The sequence below is a fragment of the Oncorhynchus gorbuscha genome, linkage group LG04 (genome assembly GCF_021184085.1).
Source record: "Oncorhynchus gorbuscha isolate QuinsamMale2020 ecotype Even-year linkage group LG04, OgorEven_v1.0, whole genome shotgun sequence".
Taxonomy (NCBI): domain Eukaryota; kingdom Metazoa; phylum Chordata; class Actinopteri; order Salmoniformes; family Salmonidae; genus Oncorhynchus; species Oncorhynchus gorbuscha.
The window spans coordinates 57,862,581-57,878,597 of record NC_060176.1 but is presented as its reverse complement, the minus strand read 5'-3'; the positions used below and the strand labels follow the sequence as shown (position 1 = coordinate 57,878,597).

The 16,017-nt window shown below is 43.6% G+C and overlaps 1 protein-coding gene across 2 annotated transcripts in view; it reads right to left on the bottom strand.

Moving 5' to 3' along the window:
• The window catches only part of LOC124034357 (synapsin-2-like), a 33,787-nt gene extending 17,988 nt beyond the window's left edge, over nt 1-15,799 (bottom strand). For both annotated transcript variants that reach the window (XM_046347446.1, XM_046347447.1), the window contains exons 1-9: nt 14,858-15,799; nt 12,042-12,099; nt 10,794-10,885; nt 9,995-10,151; nt 9,761-9,850; nt 7,658-7,720; nt 7,393-7,535; nt 7,149-7,223; nt 6,959-7,061 (exon numbers count right to left, since the gene is read on the bottom strand). In XM_046347446.1, coding sequence (XP_046203402.1) covers nt 6,959-7,061; nt 7,149-7,223; nt 7,393-7,535; nt 7,658-7,720; nt 9,761-9,850; nt 9,995-10,151; nt 10,794-10,885; nt 12,042-12,099; nt 14,858-15,183 — 1,107 coding nt within the window. In that variant the 5' untranslated portion in view covers nt 15,184-15,799. The remainder of the gene's footprint in view (nt 1-6,958; nt 7,062-7,148; nt 7,224-7,392; nt 7,536-7,657; nt 7,721-9,760; nt 9,851-9,994; nt 10,152-10,793; nt 10,886-12,041; nt 12,100-14,857) is intronic.
• Between the last annotated feature and the right edge of the window lie 218 nt (nt 15,800-16,017).

Below are 16,017 nucleotides of genomic sequence, written 5' to 3'. Positions count from 1 at the left end.
CTTACACCCCTTACATTTAAACTAACAAAAGTAAAATTAGACTCCATGAAAAAAAAAACAAAAAAAACATGTAATACACTCAAATTCTAAACCCAGACAGAAAAAAACATAAGCAGGAGACTCACCCGATGCTCCCCTGCTCCATATCTACCGGTGAGAACACCATCCGTAATCCCGACATCCCCCCCTCTTCCTCCATCACACCATCCCAGGATGCAGGAATAGTGTTTGGTTCCGGGGTGCCCTGCACCCTGGGTCTACCCCCACAATCCTCCCCCTCCCCAGTGTTGCAGCTGGTTTGGAAAAAAATTAGGGAGGCTGAGTCTCCAAACAAAAAACTCCCCACCTCCTCTTGTACCCAGTCCTGAGTCTTGTTATGTGTGTCCCCACCCAACAGAAGTTGAGGGCCTGGGGAAACCAGCAGCAACCCAGAGGTTTCTCCCGCCCCCATCACTCTCTTGGCCATCCCTTCCCCCTCACTGTCGGCCAATCGCCCCATCCTCTTCATACTCTTCTTTGGTGATGGCGGCAGTGGAGAGATACCACCCCCCCCCCCACCAGCTCCTCCACCATACCCCTCATCTCTTCCACCAGGGCACTTTCCCCCCAGTCCACTTTCTCTTCCACAGTCTCCTTCTCCACCACTCCTCCCTCGCTTTCTTCTCTCTCATGCTCCTCCACTCGGTTGCCTTCTTCCGCCGCTTTTTCTGGTTCTCCTACTCCCGTGCCTTCAGTTTCCTTCTCTCTTCCATCCGCCGCTTCTGGCTCTTCCTCCTTCCTTGTGGCCTTCCCCTCTGGACCTGAACTCTGGTCATGAGGCGTGCTTCCTTCCCCTCCTTTTCTTCCCCCATCACCCGCTCCTGCTCCCCCCCCCAGCCGCAGACGCATATGACCTCTGACGGGCCGGCCACCCCCTCCACAGGTGTGCTGACGAGCCACACCCATGGCACGTCTTAGGCTTGTCACAATCCCTCGCCTCGTGATCCTCAGATGGACAAAATCTGCATTTTCTTGCACTGCATGAGGCGAATATGTGACCGTAGGCCATACAGTGCCTGCAAAATGGGGGCTGACGTGCATAAAACAACGTCCCCCTGTCAGCCCCTAGGGAGAACATAGCAGGAGGATGGAGGTAGCCACCATGTCCCCTTGGGTCCTCTCTGAGGAGGGCCTGGAAGCCTCTCCTCCCATTCCAAAACCCAAGGGAGTCTTTGAGGTGCCTTGCTGAGGAGACGTTATCCATGTATCTCCCCAGAAAAGCCCTCACCTCTTCGTCCTTAACATAAGGGTTGTAAATGTTGACAGTTACAACCCTAAAGTTATTCTTCGCCAGGCTTGTTATTTCGTAGTGGCACATCGGCCTCTCACCTCCCACCGCTCTTGCCCTTCTCAGGATATCATCGTGTTTTTCCTCTGTATATAGCGCCACGTCGTATGCTCCCTCCAACGAGTTGCCTTGGAAACAAAACACGTCCTTCACCGTCAGCTTTAGAATCCCCATCAATATTATCCTTCCAAACGATTCCCGTCCTAAAGGCTCCATCTCCTTTTCCTTCCAAGCAAACCGAATCGTGTTGGCCAGCCCAATCCCAGGGACCGACCGTGTTGATGTATTTAGCACCATCTCCGCAAGGAGAATGGCCCTCGTACTCTTCTTCCAAAACAAGTGAAAATAAAAAAACAAGTGACCGCGCCTATCTGATGAAACGACACAGAGACAGGTACAATCACCCACGAAATACAAAGCGAAAGTCAGGCTGCCTAAATACGGTTCCCAATCAGAGACAACGACAAGCACCTGACTCTGATTGAGAATCGCCTCAGGCAGCCAAGCCTAACAACACCCCAATACGAATACAACATATAAACCCATGTCACACCCTGGCCTACCCAAACATATAACAAAAACACAAAATACAATGACCAAGGCGTGACACGAAACCAAAGTTAAACAATTTAAAGGCAAAGCTACCAAATACTAATTGAGTGTATGTAAACTTCTGACCCACTGGGAATGTGATGAAAGAAATAAAAGCTGAAATAAATCATTCTCTCAACTATTATTCTGACATTTCACATTCTTAAAATAAAGTGGTGATCCTAACCGATTTAAGACTGGGAATTTCTACTGGGATTAAATGTCAGGAATTGTGAAAAACCGAGTTGAAATGTACTTGGCTAAGGTATATGTAAACTTCCAACTTCAACTGTATATAAATATTTGACTACAAAATAAGTGCACTGGGCCTTTTACTAGTGTTAGCGGACCAATATACAGTGGGGAGAACAAGTATTTGATACACTGCCGATTTTGCAGGTTTTTCTACTTAAAAAGCATGTAGAGGTCTGTAATTTTTTATCATAGGTACACTTCAACTGTGAGAGAGGGAATCTAAAACAAAATCCAGAAAATCACATTGTATGATTTTTAAGTAATTAATTTGCATTTTATTGCATGACAAGTATTTGATACATCAGAAAAGCAGAACTTAATATTTGGTACAGACACCTTTGTTTGCAATTACAGAGATCATACGTTTCCTGTAGTTCTTGACCAGGTTTGTACACACTGCAGCAGGGATTTTGGCCCACTCCTCCATACAGACCTTCTCCAGATCCTTCAGGTTTCGGGGCTGTCGCTGGGCAATACGGACTTTCAGCTCCCTCCAAATATTTTCTATTGGGTTCAGGTCTGGAGACTGGCTAGGACACTCCAGGACCTTGAGATGCTTCTTACGGTACCACTCCTTAGTTGCCCTGGCTGTGTGTTTCGGGTCGTTGTCATGCTTGAACACCCAGCCACGACCCATCTTCAATTCTCTTACTGAGGGAAGGAGGTTGTTGGCCAAGATCTCGCGATACATGGCCCCATCCATCCTCCGCTCAATACGGTGCAGTCGTCCTGTCCCCTTTGCAGAAAAGCATCCCCAAAGAATGATGTTTCCACCTCCATGCTTCACAGTTGGAATGGTGTTCTTGGGGTTGTACTTATCCTTCTTCAAAATCAAATCAAATTTTATTTGTCACATACACATGGTTAGCAGATGTTAATGAGAGTGTAGCGAAATGCTTGTGCTTCTAGTTCCGACAATGCAGTGATAACCAACAAGTAATCTAACTAACGATTCCAAAACTACTGTCTTATACACAGTGTAAGGGGATAAAGAATATGTACATAAGGATATATGAATGAGTGATGGTACAGAGCAGCATACAGTAGATGGTATCGAGTACAGTATATACATATGAGATGAGTATGTAGACAAAGTAAACAAAGTGGCATAGTTAAAGTGGCTAGTGATACATGTATTACATAAGGATGCAGTCGATGATGTGGAGTACAGTATATACGTATGCATATGAGATGAATAATGTAGGGTAAGTAACATTATATAAGGTAGCATTGTTTAAAGTGGCTAGTGATATATTTACATCATTTCCCATCAATTCCCATTATTAGAGTTGCTGGAGTTGGGTCAGTGTCAATGACAGTATGTTGGCAGCAGCCACTCAATGTTAGTGGTGGCTGTTTAACAGTCTGATGGCCTTGAGATAGAAGCTGTTTTTCAGTCTCTCGGTCCCAGCTTTGATGCACCTGTACTGACCTCGCCTTCTGGATGATAGCGGGGTGAACAGGCAGTGGCTCGGGTGGTTGATGTCCTTGATGATCTTTATGGCCTTCCTGTAACATCGGGTGGTGTAGGTGTCCTGGAGGGCAGGTAGTTTGCCCCCGGTGATGCGTTGTGCAGACCTCACTACCCTCTGGAGAGCTTTACGGTTGAGGGCGGAGCAGTTGCCGTACCAAGGCGGTGATACAGCCCGCCAGGATGCTCTCGATTGTGCATCTGTAGAAGTTTGTGAGTGCTTTTGGTGACAAGCCGAATTTCTTCAGCCTCCTGAGGTTGAAGAGGCGCTGCTGCGCCTTCTTCACGGCGCTGTCAGTGTGAGTGGACCAATTCAGTTTGTCTGTGATGTGTATGCCGAGGAACTTAAAACTTGCTACCCTCTCCACTACTGTTCCATCGATGTGGATAGGGGGGTGTTCCCTCTGCTGTTTCCTGAAGTCCACAATCATCTCCTTAGTTTTGTTGACGTTGAGTGTGAGGTTATTTTCCTTACACCACACTCCGAGGGCCCTCACCTCCTCCCTGTAGGCCGTCTCGTCGTTGTTGGTAATCAAGCCTACCACTGTTGTGTCGTCCGCAAACTTGATGATTGAGTTGGAGGCGTGCGTGGCCATGCAGTCGTGGGTGAACAGGGAGTACAGGAGAGGGCTCAGAACGCACCCTTGTGGGGCCCCCGTGTTGAGGATCAGCGGGGAGGAGATGTTGTTGCCTACCCTCACCACCTGGGGGCGGCCCATCAGGAAGTCCAGTACCCAGTTGCACAGGGCGGGGTTGAGACCCAGGGTCTCGAGCTTGATGACGAGCTTGGAGGGTACTATGTTGTTGAATGCCGAGCTGTAGTCGATGAACAGCATTCTCACATGCTTCTTCCTCCAAACACGGCGAGTGGAGTTTAGACCAAAAAGCTCTATTTTTGTCTCATCAGACCACATGACCTTCTCCCATTCCTTCTCTGGATCATCCAGATGGTCATTGGCAAACTTCAGACGGGCCTGGACATGCGCTGGCTTGAACAGGGGGACCTTGCATGCGCTGCAGGATTTTAATCCATGACGGCGTAGTGTGTTACTAATGGCTTTCTTTGAGACTGTGGTCCCAGCTCTCTTCAGGTCATTGACCAGGTCCTGCCGTGTAGTTCTGGGCTGATCCCTCACCTTCCTCATGATCATTGATGCCCCACGAGGTGAGAACTTGCATGGAGCCCCACACCGAGGGTGATTGACCGTCATCTTGAACTTCTTACATTTTCTAATAATTGCGCCAACAGTTGTTGCCTTCTCACCAAGCTGCTTGCCTATTGTCCTGTAGCCCATCCTAGCATTGTGCAGGTCTACAATTTAACCCTGATGTCCTTACACAGCTCTCTGGTCTTGTCCATTGTAGAGAGGTTGGAGTCTGTTTGATTGAGTGTGTGGACAGGTGTCTTTTATACGGGTAACGAGTTCAAACAGGTGCAGTTAATACAGGTAATGAGTGGAGAACTAATAGGTCTGTGAGAGCCGGAATTCTTACTGGTTGGTAGGTGATCAAATACTTATGTCATGCAATAAAATGCAAATGAATTACTTAAAAATAATACAATGTGATTTTCTGGATTTTTGTTTTAGATTCCATCTCTCACAGTTGAAGTGTACCTATGATAATTTTTTTACAGAACTCTACATGCTTTGTAAGTAGGAAAACCTGAAAAATCGGCAGTGTTTCAAATACTTGTTCTTCCCACTGTAGATATAGTTGTTGCCTGTCCCTTCCCCTGCGATTATCATCTAATGGTAAGAATGGAAAGAATAAACATTCCTCAAACATTTACATCAAAAGGTGAAAAGTTATGGGCAAAGCCACAAAATATCCAAATCAACTTAAATATTTTTATTGTGTAACGGCGTTCTTCGTTTGTAGAATGAGAGTCGGACCGAAATGCAGCGTAGTGGTTACTCATGTCTTTAATGAAAAGAAAAAAGCGATACATGAAATAACTATACAAATACAAAAACAACAAACGGAACGTGAAACCTATTACAGCCTATCTGGTGAAACTACACAGAGACAGGAACAATCACCCACGAAATACAAAGCGAAACCAGGCTACCTAAATACGGTTCCCAATCAGAGACAACGAGAATCACCTGACTCTGATTGAGAACCGCCTCAGGCAGCCAAGCCCATACAACACCCAAAATCAGCCGCAATCCCAATAATACAAAAACCCCAATACGAAATACAACAACAATAAACCCATGTCACACCCTGGCCTGACCAAATATATAATGAAAACACAAAATACAATGACCAAGGCGTGACATCTTGATCAAATATCAGGGAAAACAACCACTTTTTGTGCAGTATTAATTGTTTTCTTTCTCCAATCAAACCTAATTCTAAACTTTTCAAATATATTCCATTCTTCTTATTGTTTATATTGTGGCTTTATTCCCACTAATATTTATTTATGCAATTAAGCTTTCACATGCATATTTTTCTGTCTTTACAATAATAATGTCAAGTTTATCGGTGTTTGAGATTATTTATTCCCTTTATTTCATGAAAATAAACTGATACGGGCCTTTATTATTTATTTTAGCTTAACTAAATGGATTTATAATGTGGTGTTTCTATTCCAAGAAAATTTTAAATACATTGTACAGTAGCCTATGTATTGCCCACCTAAAACATCTGTTTATACGTTAGAAGTTCTTCAAAATGGAAACTACATATCCTAATGTTAGAAAGTAGAATATAAACTAGATATAGGCTACTCTGGGTGGGGTAGGCTAAACAATTACAACCAAATAGGCCTATTAAAATAATACTGATAAAGGAAACAAAAAATGCTAGACAGAGCACGCCCAGAGCTTGTGGCTGAGCAGTACCAGAGTGAAATTGGAGCAGGAGAGAAGCTGCTCAATTAGTCTCTGCTCCTTGCTCCACATTCGGCAACTTACATGCTCTGGCCTTCAGCCCTGCTTTAGGCTAACAAAAAACTGTCTCTTCATAATCATATCAATGGATGGAATCAGTGAGTTGCTACAGCAACCATTATACGGTCTGACAAGTTGCATAACAAATTAGGCCTAATTAGACAAAGGAACAATGAAGTTGTTTCGAAAGAGATACTAAGATGTTCAAATAAGATATTCTCTCATTCAAACGAGATAATTGCAAGAGTCTACGTATTATTATTTTTGGGGGTCTTGGGCTTCAGGGCTTCCGTAAAATAGTATAAATATTTTTTTAAATACAAAAACATGCGAAATAAGAAAGAAAACTGGAGAGTGTAAGCTATATAATAAGTATAAGAGCCAAATTGTTAACAATGCTTCTAATCCTTTTACCTCTATAATGTAGTCCTTGCCATCTTTTCCATGCAGAGCCTCCACAGCGCACATATCCAAACCGCCAAACACCTCAGAGCAGGAGTCCACCCACATCCGATACCTACGATGTTGGAGAACACTGCTAGTAACTACTAAACACACAGCTGTCTGTCTGATGCACAAAAGCCCAGTCTGTGTTAACACTCACCTGTCTGACATGGCTATCTGTTCCAGCATAGCTGAACCAGTGTTGGTTTTCCAGTTCCCTGAAATTGATGTGCGCCTGATAAACAGACAAGATCTACCGTTTAGCATGTTCTCTTTTGATCATATTATACATCAATGTTGGGATATGCAGAATAAATTATCTGTAGCCAGTGCTGAATAGCTTGGGGATTTGTAGAATGGATTGACCTCAGTCACCACAACAAGGAGATTATTTTTTCACTTACATGTAGGCCTTGTAATTGTCTCCAATTTTCTGGATGCGAACATCATACTTTGCATCGATGAAAGGTTCAGATGTGGCATAGGTCTTGGTCAGGGCAACAACACTGGCAATATCTTGGAAGTCATATTGATTGTCCACTTTCACCTGCAGGGTAAAGTCATGATTGAATAAGATTATGTCAATAGTATTCATTTGTGAAGCATAAACACTAATCCAGGCCTACTTTGTATAATTTAAAATAAGTAACAAGAGCAGTCTAGTCCTACCTTCCCTATCCCTGAGTGGGCGTGGCCCATTTTCACCACCACAGGGAAACCAGGAGTGGTAATCTGCAGCAAAAGACAACACAACATCCCCATTGGAAAACGTCATACTACACAGGCCCCAGACATGCAGGTAGGTTTGTTTGACTAAAGAGAATGTATAGCACAGCATGTCTTAGTAAATTGCTAACTGAGTAAACTGTAAACTCAAATTGAGCTGCTGTTATTTGCTAAATGTGCCAGGATGCAGTTAAATAACAAAGTATCATCACGTTTTAATGTGCATTCGGAAAGCATTAAGACCCCTTCCCTTTTTTCCACATTTTGTTACGTTACACCCTTATTCTAAAAATGATTAAATTACTTATTTTTCTCATCAATCTACACACAACACCCAATAATCACAAAATGAAAGCAGATTTTCACACATTTTTGCAAATTATTACAAATAAAAAACAGAAATACTGTATTTACATAAGTATTCAGATCCTTTGCTATTATGAGACTCGAAATTGAGCTCAGTTGCATTCTGTTTCCATTGATCATCCTTGAGATGTTTCTACAACTTGATTGGAGTCCACCTGTGGTGAATTCAATTGATTGGGCATGATTTGGAAAGGCACACACCTGTCTATATAAGGTCAAACAGTTGACAGTGCATGTCAGAGCAAAAACCAAGCCATGAGGTCGTAGCTCTGAGACAGGATTGTGTCGAGGCACAGATCTGGGGAAGGGTACCAAAAAAATGTTTGCAGTAAAATGTTTGCAGTTCCCATTCTTAAATGGAAGAAGTTAAGAACCACCATGACTCTTCCAAGAGCTGGCCGCCAGGACAAACTGAGCAAACGGGGGAGAAGGGCTTGGGTCAGGGAGGTGACTAAGAACCTGATGGTGACTAACGGAGCTCCAGAGTTCCTTTGTGGCGGGAGAACCGTCCAGAAGGACAACCATCTCTGCAGCACTCCACCAATCAGGCCTTTATGGTAGAGTGGCCAGACTGAAGCCACTCCTCAGTAAAAGGCACATGACAGCCCGCTTGGAGTACTCTCAGACCATGAGAAACAGAATTCTCTGGTCTGATGAAACCAAGATTGAACTCTTTGGCCCTGAATGCCAAGTGTCACGTCTGGAGGAAACCTGGCACCATCCCTAGGGTGAAGCATGGTGGTGGCAACATCATGCTGTGGGGATGTTTTTCAGCTACAGGGACTAGGAGACTAGTCAGGATTGAGGGAAAGATGAACGGACCAAAGTACAGCGAGATCCTTGATGAAACCTACTCCAGAGCACTCAGGACCTCAGACTGGGGGTAAACATTCACCTTCCAACAGGAGAACAACCATAAGCACACAGCCAAGACATCACAGGAGTGGCTTCGGGACTAGTCTCTGAATGTTCTTGAGTGGCCCAGCCAGAGCCCGGACATGAACCCGATCGAACATCTCTGGAGAGACCAGAAAATAGCTGTGCAGTGAAGCTCCCCATCCAACCTGACAACGCTTAAGAGGATCTTTCGAGAATGGGATAAACTCCCCAAATACAGGTGCGCCAAGCTTGTAGCGTCATACCCGAGGCTGTAATCGCTGCAAAAGGTGCTTCAACAAAGTACTGCGTAAAGGTTATGAATACTTATGTAAATGTATGAATGTGTGTGAATATGCTGAGGGCATCATGAGCCCAAACAGCAGCAGTAAAACTTTCAGAGTAATGGAGCGATACATGTTGATCATTGAGGCGAGCTGCGCCGAGAGCAGGCCAGCGACTGCAGGTGTGGAGGGGGGCAGCACTATGGCTGTACAGACACTGATCTCATTGCAGCGCTACTGAGGGGATCCATAGGGCGCAGGAAGAATCAAACCCACTCTGGCTCTACTGCGACCTGTACACATGAACCCTCCGTCTGATCAAAGACAATATTAAGATAGATCTGAGATGGATTATTGAGGTGTGCTAGCTACTCCTTTGCCCTTTTCTTACTGGACACAGAAATATGTTATTCAAACAGAAGGGCCACCTAATAGTCTTTGCTTAGGTCTGTTTAGTGTGAAAACATGGCCATGTCATGGTGGGGGAGGAGTAGAGGGAAGCAGATGGCAGAACACCCACCATTTCTCTGTGGTTGGGATAGTAAACCTGCTCGATCAGTGGGAATTCCTCTGGTCCAAGTTGCTTGTACAATCTCACCATATTAGCAAACTGAAACGAGACACGATAATACACAAGAGATTACTTTTTCAGTTAAATCAAAATTCATTATCTGTTTAGCAATCATGGCTGTTTACTTGAATTAGATTAGGCTCAGAAAGCAAATAACAAACTGCTTTATATTGCCACGCTTACCACCCATGGTTTGTCACAGAAGTTGTAGACAGAGTGTAGAGAGTTTACACCCACGAGACCAGCATACTGTAACCCAATCACTATGTGTCGGTGGTCTCCATTCTTGGCCATACTGAAGGCATGCTGCCTAACCAGCACAAAGTCTGGCCTGAAACACCTTGGAAAAATTTTAAATCACACATTACCAATACATTATATTCAAACAGACATGTCAACATTTTATTCTGGCTTTTGCACTTGAAAATTAGAAGCATCATGCATATCTTGTAACATAAGCAATCAGGACACACTTATGATATTGTCGTCTGTTTCACCTGTTCCTGATCTGTTTCACCTGTTCCTGTGATTGTCTCCACCCCCTCCAGGTGTTGCTTATTTTCCCCAGTGTATTTATCCCTGTGTTTCCTGTCTCTCTGTGCCAGTTCGTCTTGTATGTTAGTCAAGTCATGCGTGTTTTTCCCGTTCTCCTTTTGCTATTCTCTAGTTTATAGTCCTCCCGGTTTTGACCCCTGCCTGACTCTGGACTACTTTCCCACCTGCTTGATCATCCTGCCTGCCCTGACCTTGATTCTGCCTGCCCTCTGGTACCTTTTGGACTCTGAACTGGTTTTGACCCATTTGACTGTCCACGACCATTCTCTTGCCTTACCCTTTTGGATTAATAAATATTGTAAGACTCCAACAATCTGCCTCATGTGTCTGCATCTGGGTCTAGCCTTGTGTCATGATAGATGTATGTGTCTGATTATCTTAAACATCATGTAGAACACTGTATTCAAAGGATGTACAGTAGACTTACTTGGTGACCTTGGTTCCATTCCGGATTGCTTCGATATCAACACTATAGCCCCCTGTAGCATGCGCTATTAGGTTGATTTCAGAGAAGTCAGCCTGAGTGGACAACATCCGTGTCAATCCCAGTCAAACCTCAATGTGATCATAACAGGGACATATTAAAGTTATAGTTCACTGCAAAAATCTATGTTTTCCAGGCATGATGAAATAAGATTTTTTCCATTTCTTTGGAGTTGAGACAGGTGGCTCTACAAAATAGATGGTGTGGAACATTGATTCATCTTCACATTAGCCCACTTAAGAGATCAGATTTGTCTGACAGACTTTGATTTTGGAGTGAACTACTGTATTACTTCAATGGCTTTGTCCCCAAAAACTGAGGCAGAAGGTAGCCATTATCACCTCCACAGATAATGAGACATTCATTGCACAGGGCTCTTCCTGCTGAGACTCATGGGGTGCATAGTGGAAACACTCTAATGCAACATAAAAGGAGTGGACAGAAATAGGAGACATTGAAAATGCCAGTAGAGAAAATAATGCAGAAGCATTTTCAAGTCTTCTTTTACAAAGCACAGAGGGTAGCAATTAACTTCATTGTTCTATTAAGCCACCACCGGGTACAAATGTTTTGGGGTCCATGAGATCATTTTATTTTCCATGGATATTGTTAGTAGATTCAGAGTGACCTATTTCCTTAATATATTTGACAAATATGACAACATTATTATCTCACTTGATAATTATCCAACTGTCAGTCCACTTAACATAGTTCAACTATACATGTGCATGTCTTGGGATTTCTTTGATTCATTGTTTATTGCATACAGTAAGTGCAGGTCTGCAGCACCCATGTATACTCCTAGAAATAACGGTTTCAAATGGGTTCTTCAGCTGTTCCCTTAGAAAAACCCTTTTTAGTTCTGGGTATAACTGTTTTGGGTTCCATGTAGAAACCTCTGTGTATAGGGTTTTTACATGGAACCCAAAAGAGTTCTACCTGGAACCAAAAAATATTTTAAAAAGGGTCCCCTATGGCTGAAGAAGCGTTTTAGGTTCTAGATAGCACCTTTTGTTCTAAGAGTGTAGATGCAGGGGTTGTCTATCTGTGTACTTCACGCCCTGTACTGGATAAAACCCATCATGAGATGACCTGTGAGTTTCATTGGCTGTTCCATAACCTCAAATCTCCTCTCTCCATCTCTGATATAAAATAGACAATTAAAATAACAAAGGTGAACGAGCAACCCACCTGTTCCACCTTAATGTCGAATTCACCATGAACCTTTTTACCTTTGAAGACCTTTACCCTAGAGAAGAAAGGCAAGAGAAAATATTTGAATTGCATAAAAACTAGGACTACTTTGGAGAGTAGTTTTGTAATGCTATCATCAATTCTCACAAGCATACTCGATGTACAGTGCCTTCAGAAAGTATTCACACCCCTTGACCCTTTTTCACATTTTGTTGTGTTACAGCCTGTTTACAAATTAATACAAAAATGACAAGCTGAAATGTCTTGAGTCAATAAGTATTCAACCCAATTTTTATGGCAAGCCTAAATAGATTCTGGAGTAAAAATGTGCTTAACAAGACACATAATAAGTTGCATGGACTCCCTCTGTATGAAATAATAAAGTTTGACATTATTTTTTAATGACTACCTCTTCTCTGTACCCTACACAAACAATTACAGTATGTTCGGAAAGTATTCAGACCCCTTGACTTTTTCCACATTTTGTTACGTTACTGCCTTGTTCTAAAATAGATCAAATACAAGATTTTCCTCATCAATCTACACACATTATCCCAAAATGACAAAGCGAAAACAAGTTTTTAGAAATCTTTGCAAATGTATTTTTTTTAAACAGTGGCCTCCATTCTTAAATGGAAGAAGTTTCAGACCACCAAGACTCTTCCTTGAGCTGGTCGCCCGGCCAAACTGAGCAATTGGAGGAGGAGGGCCTTGGTCAGGGTGGTGACCAAGATCCTGATGGTCACTCTGACAGAGTCCTAGAGTTCCTATGTGGAGATGGGAGAAACTTCCAGAAGGACAACCATCTCTGCAGCACTCTACCAATCAGGCCTTTATGTTAGAGTGGCCAGACAGAAGCCACTCCTCAGTAAAAGGCACATGACTGTCATGTTTTGTCATTTATTATCTTGTCTTGTCCCTGTGCTTCTCAGAGTTTGCCAAATTCCCTAATCAATCATTTAGTCTTCCCACACCTGCCCGATCCTTTCCCCTGATTAGAGTCCCTATTTCTTCCTTTGTGTTCCGTTCCTGTCCTGTCGGTTCCTTGTTTAGGATTGTGTATCTCTCAGACCATGAGAAACCAAAGATTCTTGTCCTCGGTCTGGATTAAAGAAAGTCGCACCTGCATGACAATGACAGCCCGCTAAACTCTGGCCTGAAAGCCAAATGTCACGTCTGAAGGAAATCTGGCACCATCCGTACGGTGAAGCATGGTGGTGGCAGGATCATGCTGTGGGGATGCTTTTCAGCGGCAGGGACTGGGAGACTAGTCAGGATTGAGGAGTGCCCATCGGGTTCTTGGTCACCTCACTGACCAAGGCCCTTCTCCTTCAACTGCTCAGTTTGGCCGGGCGACCAACTCTAGGAAGAGTCTTGGTGGTTCAAAACTTCTTCCATTTAAGAATGATGGTGGCAACTGCGTTCTTTGGGACCTTCAGCGCTGCAGACATTTTTTGGCACCCTTCCCCAGATCTGTGCCTCGAAAACAATCCTGTTTTGGAGCTCTATGGACAAGTCCTTCTAACTCATGGCTTGGTTTTTGCTCTGACATGCACTGCCAACTGTTGGAACTTACAGTATATAGAGAGGTGTGCATCTTTTCAAATCATGTCCAATAAATTTAATTTACCACAGGTGGACTCCAATCAAGTTGTATAAACATCTCAAGGGTGATCAATGAAAACAGGATTCACCTGAGCTCAATTTCAAGTCTCATCGCAAAGGGTCTGAATAATTATATAAATATCCTACAATGTGATTTTCTGGATTTTTTTCTTTCTCATTTTGTCTGTCATCATTGAAGTGTACCTATGATGAAAATTACAGGCCTCTCTCATCTTTTTAAGTGGGAGAACTTGCACAATTGGTGGCTGACTAAATACTTTTTTTGCCCCACTGTAGGTGTGATAATAACTGTGGATAGCATTGATCAACACTGATTGTACAAAACATCAGGATCACCTGCTCTTTCCATGACATAGACTGACCAGGTGAATCAGGGGAATCCTGGTGAAGCTATGATCCCTTATTGATGTAACTCATTAAACCCACTTCAATCAGTGTAGATGAAGGGGAGCAGACAGGTTAAAGAATGATTTTTAAGCCTTGAGATAGTTGCGACATGGATTGTGTATGTGTGCCATTCAAACGGTGAATGGGCAAGACAAAATATGTAAGTGCCTTTGAACGAGGTATGGTAGTAGGTGCCAGGTGCACCGGTTGAAGTGTGTCAAGAACTGCAACCCTGCTGGATTTTCACGCTCAACAGTTTCCCATATGTATCAAAAATGGCCACCACCCAAAGGACATCCACAACTGTGGGAAGCATTGGAGTCAACATGGGCCAGCATCCCTGTGGAATGCTTTTGACACCTTGTAGAGCCCATCCCCCAACAAATTGAGGCTATTCTGATTGCAAAAGGGGGTGCAACTCAATATTAGGAAGGTGTTCCTAATGTTTTATTCACTCAGTGTACACTGTAGTATGCAGCAGTTGGGTGGCAGGTAGCCTGGCGGTTAAGAGCGTGTGGACAGTAACCGAAAGGTCGCTTGTTTGAATCCCTGAGCCGACTAGGTGAAAGGCACTTAACTCAAATTGTTCCTGTAAATAAGAGCGTCTGCTAAATTAGTAAAATGTGGTCTTGTTGTGTGTGTGTTACTATCCTTGTGGGGACCTAACAATTGATTTGCATTCAAAATCCTAACCCTTAATCCCTAACCCAACCATAACGCCTAACCTAACTAGCATACTGACACCCATTTGAGTCTAGACAGGGGCCATAACGTGTAACCTTACACAGTACTATCCTTACCAGTCTGTTTGTTGGTCATCAATTACCAGGAGTATCTTGGCACCAGAGGCAACGCCTGCTTTGTCTGCTACCTCGGTGACTTTCTCAGCAACAGCAGCAGTGGTTTGTTTGACAGCTTTAGTAAAGGAAGATAAAAATCCAGCTCCGGCTCCGCTACCAGTGCCCTCCGACTGCTGGTTGGTAGACAGACGCCTCTCCGGTGGTCCAGGCGACACTACTGCAGGGTCTTGCTGCGGCAGGTCAGGGCGTTGTAGATCAGTCATGTACCCATTGGGCAAATTGGACATAAAATTGCTGTCAGACAGCCGACGACGCAGGTAATTCATGTTGAAAATGTTTGGCTACGAAAAGGTGTATGGTGAATCTTCCTTTCTGATGCAGATGTATGAATTCGCCTACCAATAGCCTATAACACTATTTTGACATTTGAATCGAAGGATCAGTGGGAAATGTATCAACCCTGAGTCGCAGAAGAAAAAAAACAAGTTACGTCGTTAAAATAGGTATCTCCATAAAATTATTTTATTTCTAAATCTATAGATGGATTGGCCTGTATCCCCTTCAATGTTCAGACCTCTTCAATTGACTCGAAGAAGGATTATCGGTCACGATGAGAAACACACAGTCAACACGAATATCTAAGCTTCGCCTACCTCCAATTGTCCAAATTCGAGCCGTATCCAACAAAACATTAATGAGTGGCTGCGTAAAATAGATAACATGTGAGTCTGGCATCCACGTTCACTGACCAAACAGGCCGTGCTTCGGTCTCTTTTCTAGGGAACGGAGGTTCCGTGATTTACATTTGGGTTTCCAGAATTTGTCTTATTGCATCACCCCTATCCATTCTTTCCTTCGATGTTCGGCGCAGTTTTCCCGTCTATCCTGCGTCACTCCCTTGCATCCCTTTGAGAGGAGAGGGGCAGGTTGGGATGAGGGGTGATGCTGAGGAGATACGATTGAGGGGCGTTGCTCTCCTGTAGGGAGAAGGACTGCGGGTATCCCCCATACAGGAAATGCGCCATATGTTGCCTATACTCGTGATGAATTAAAAAAAGTTAATGAAGAAGTAATAGCATAATAGCCATAGGTTTAGGCAGTTGTTCAGATTTTGATATTCAAGGATAGTAGTGGATTTTAGAGAATTGTGTGATACATCA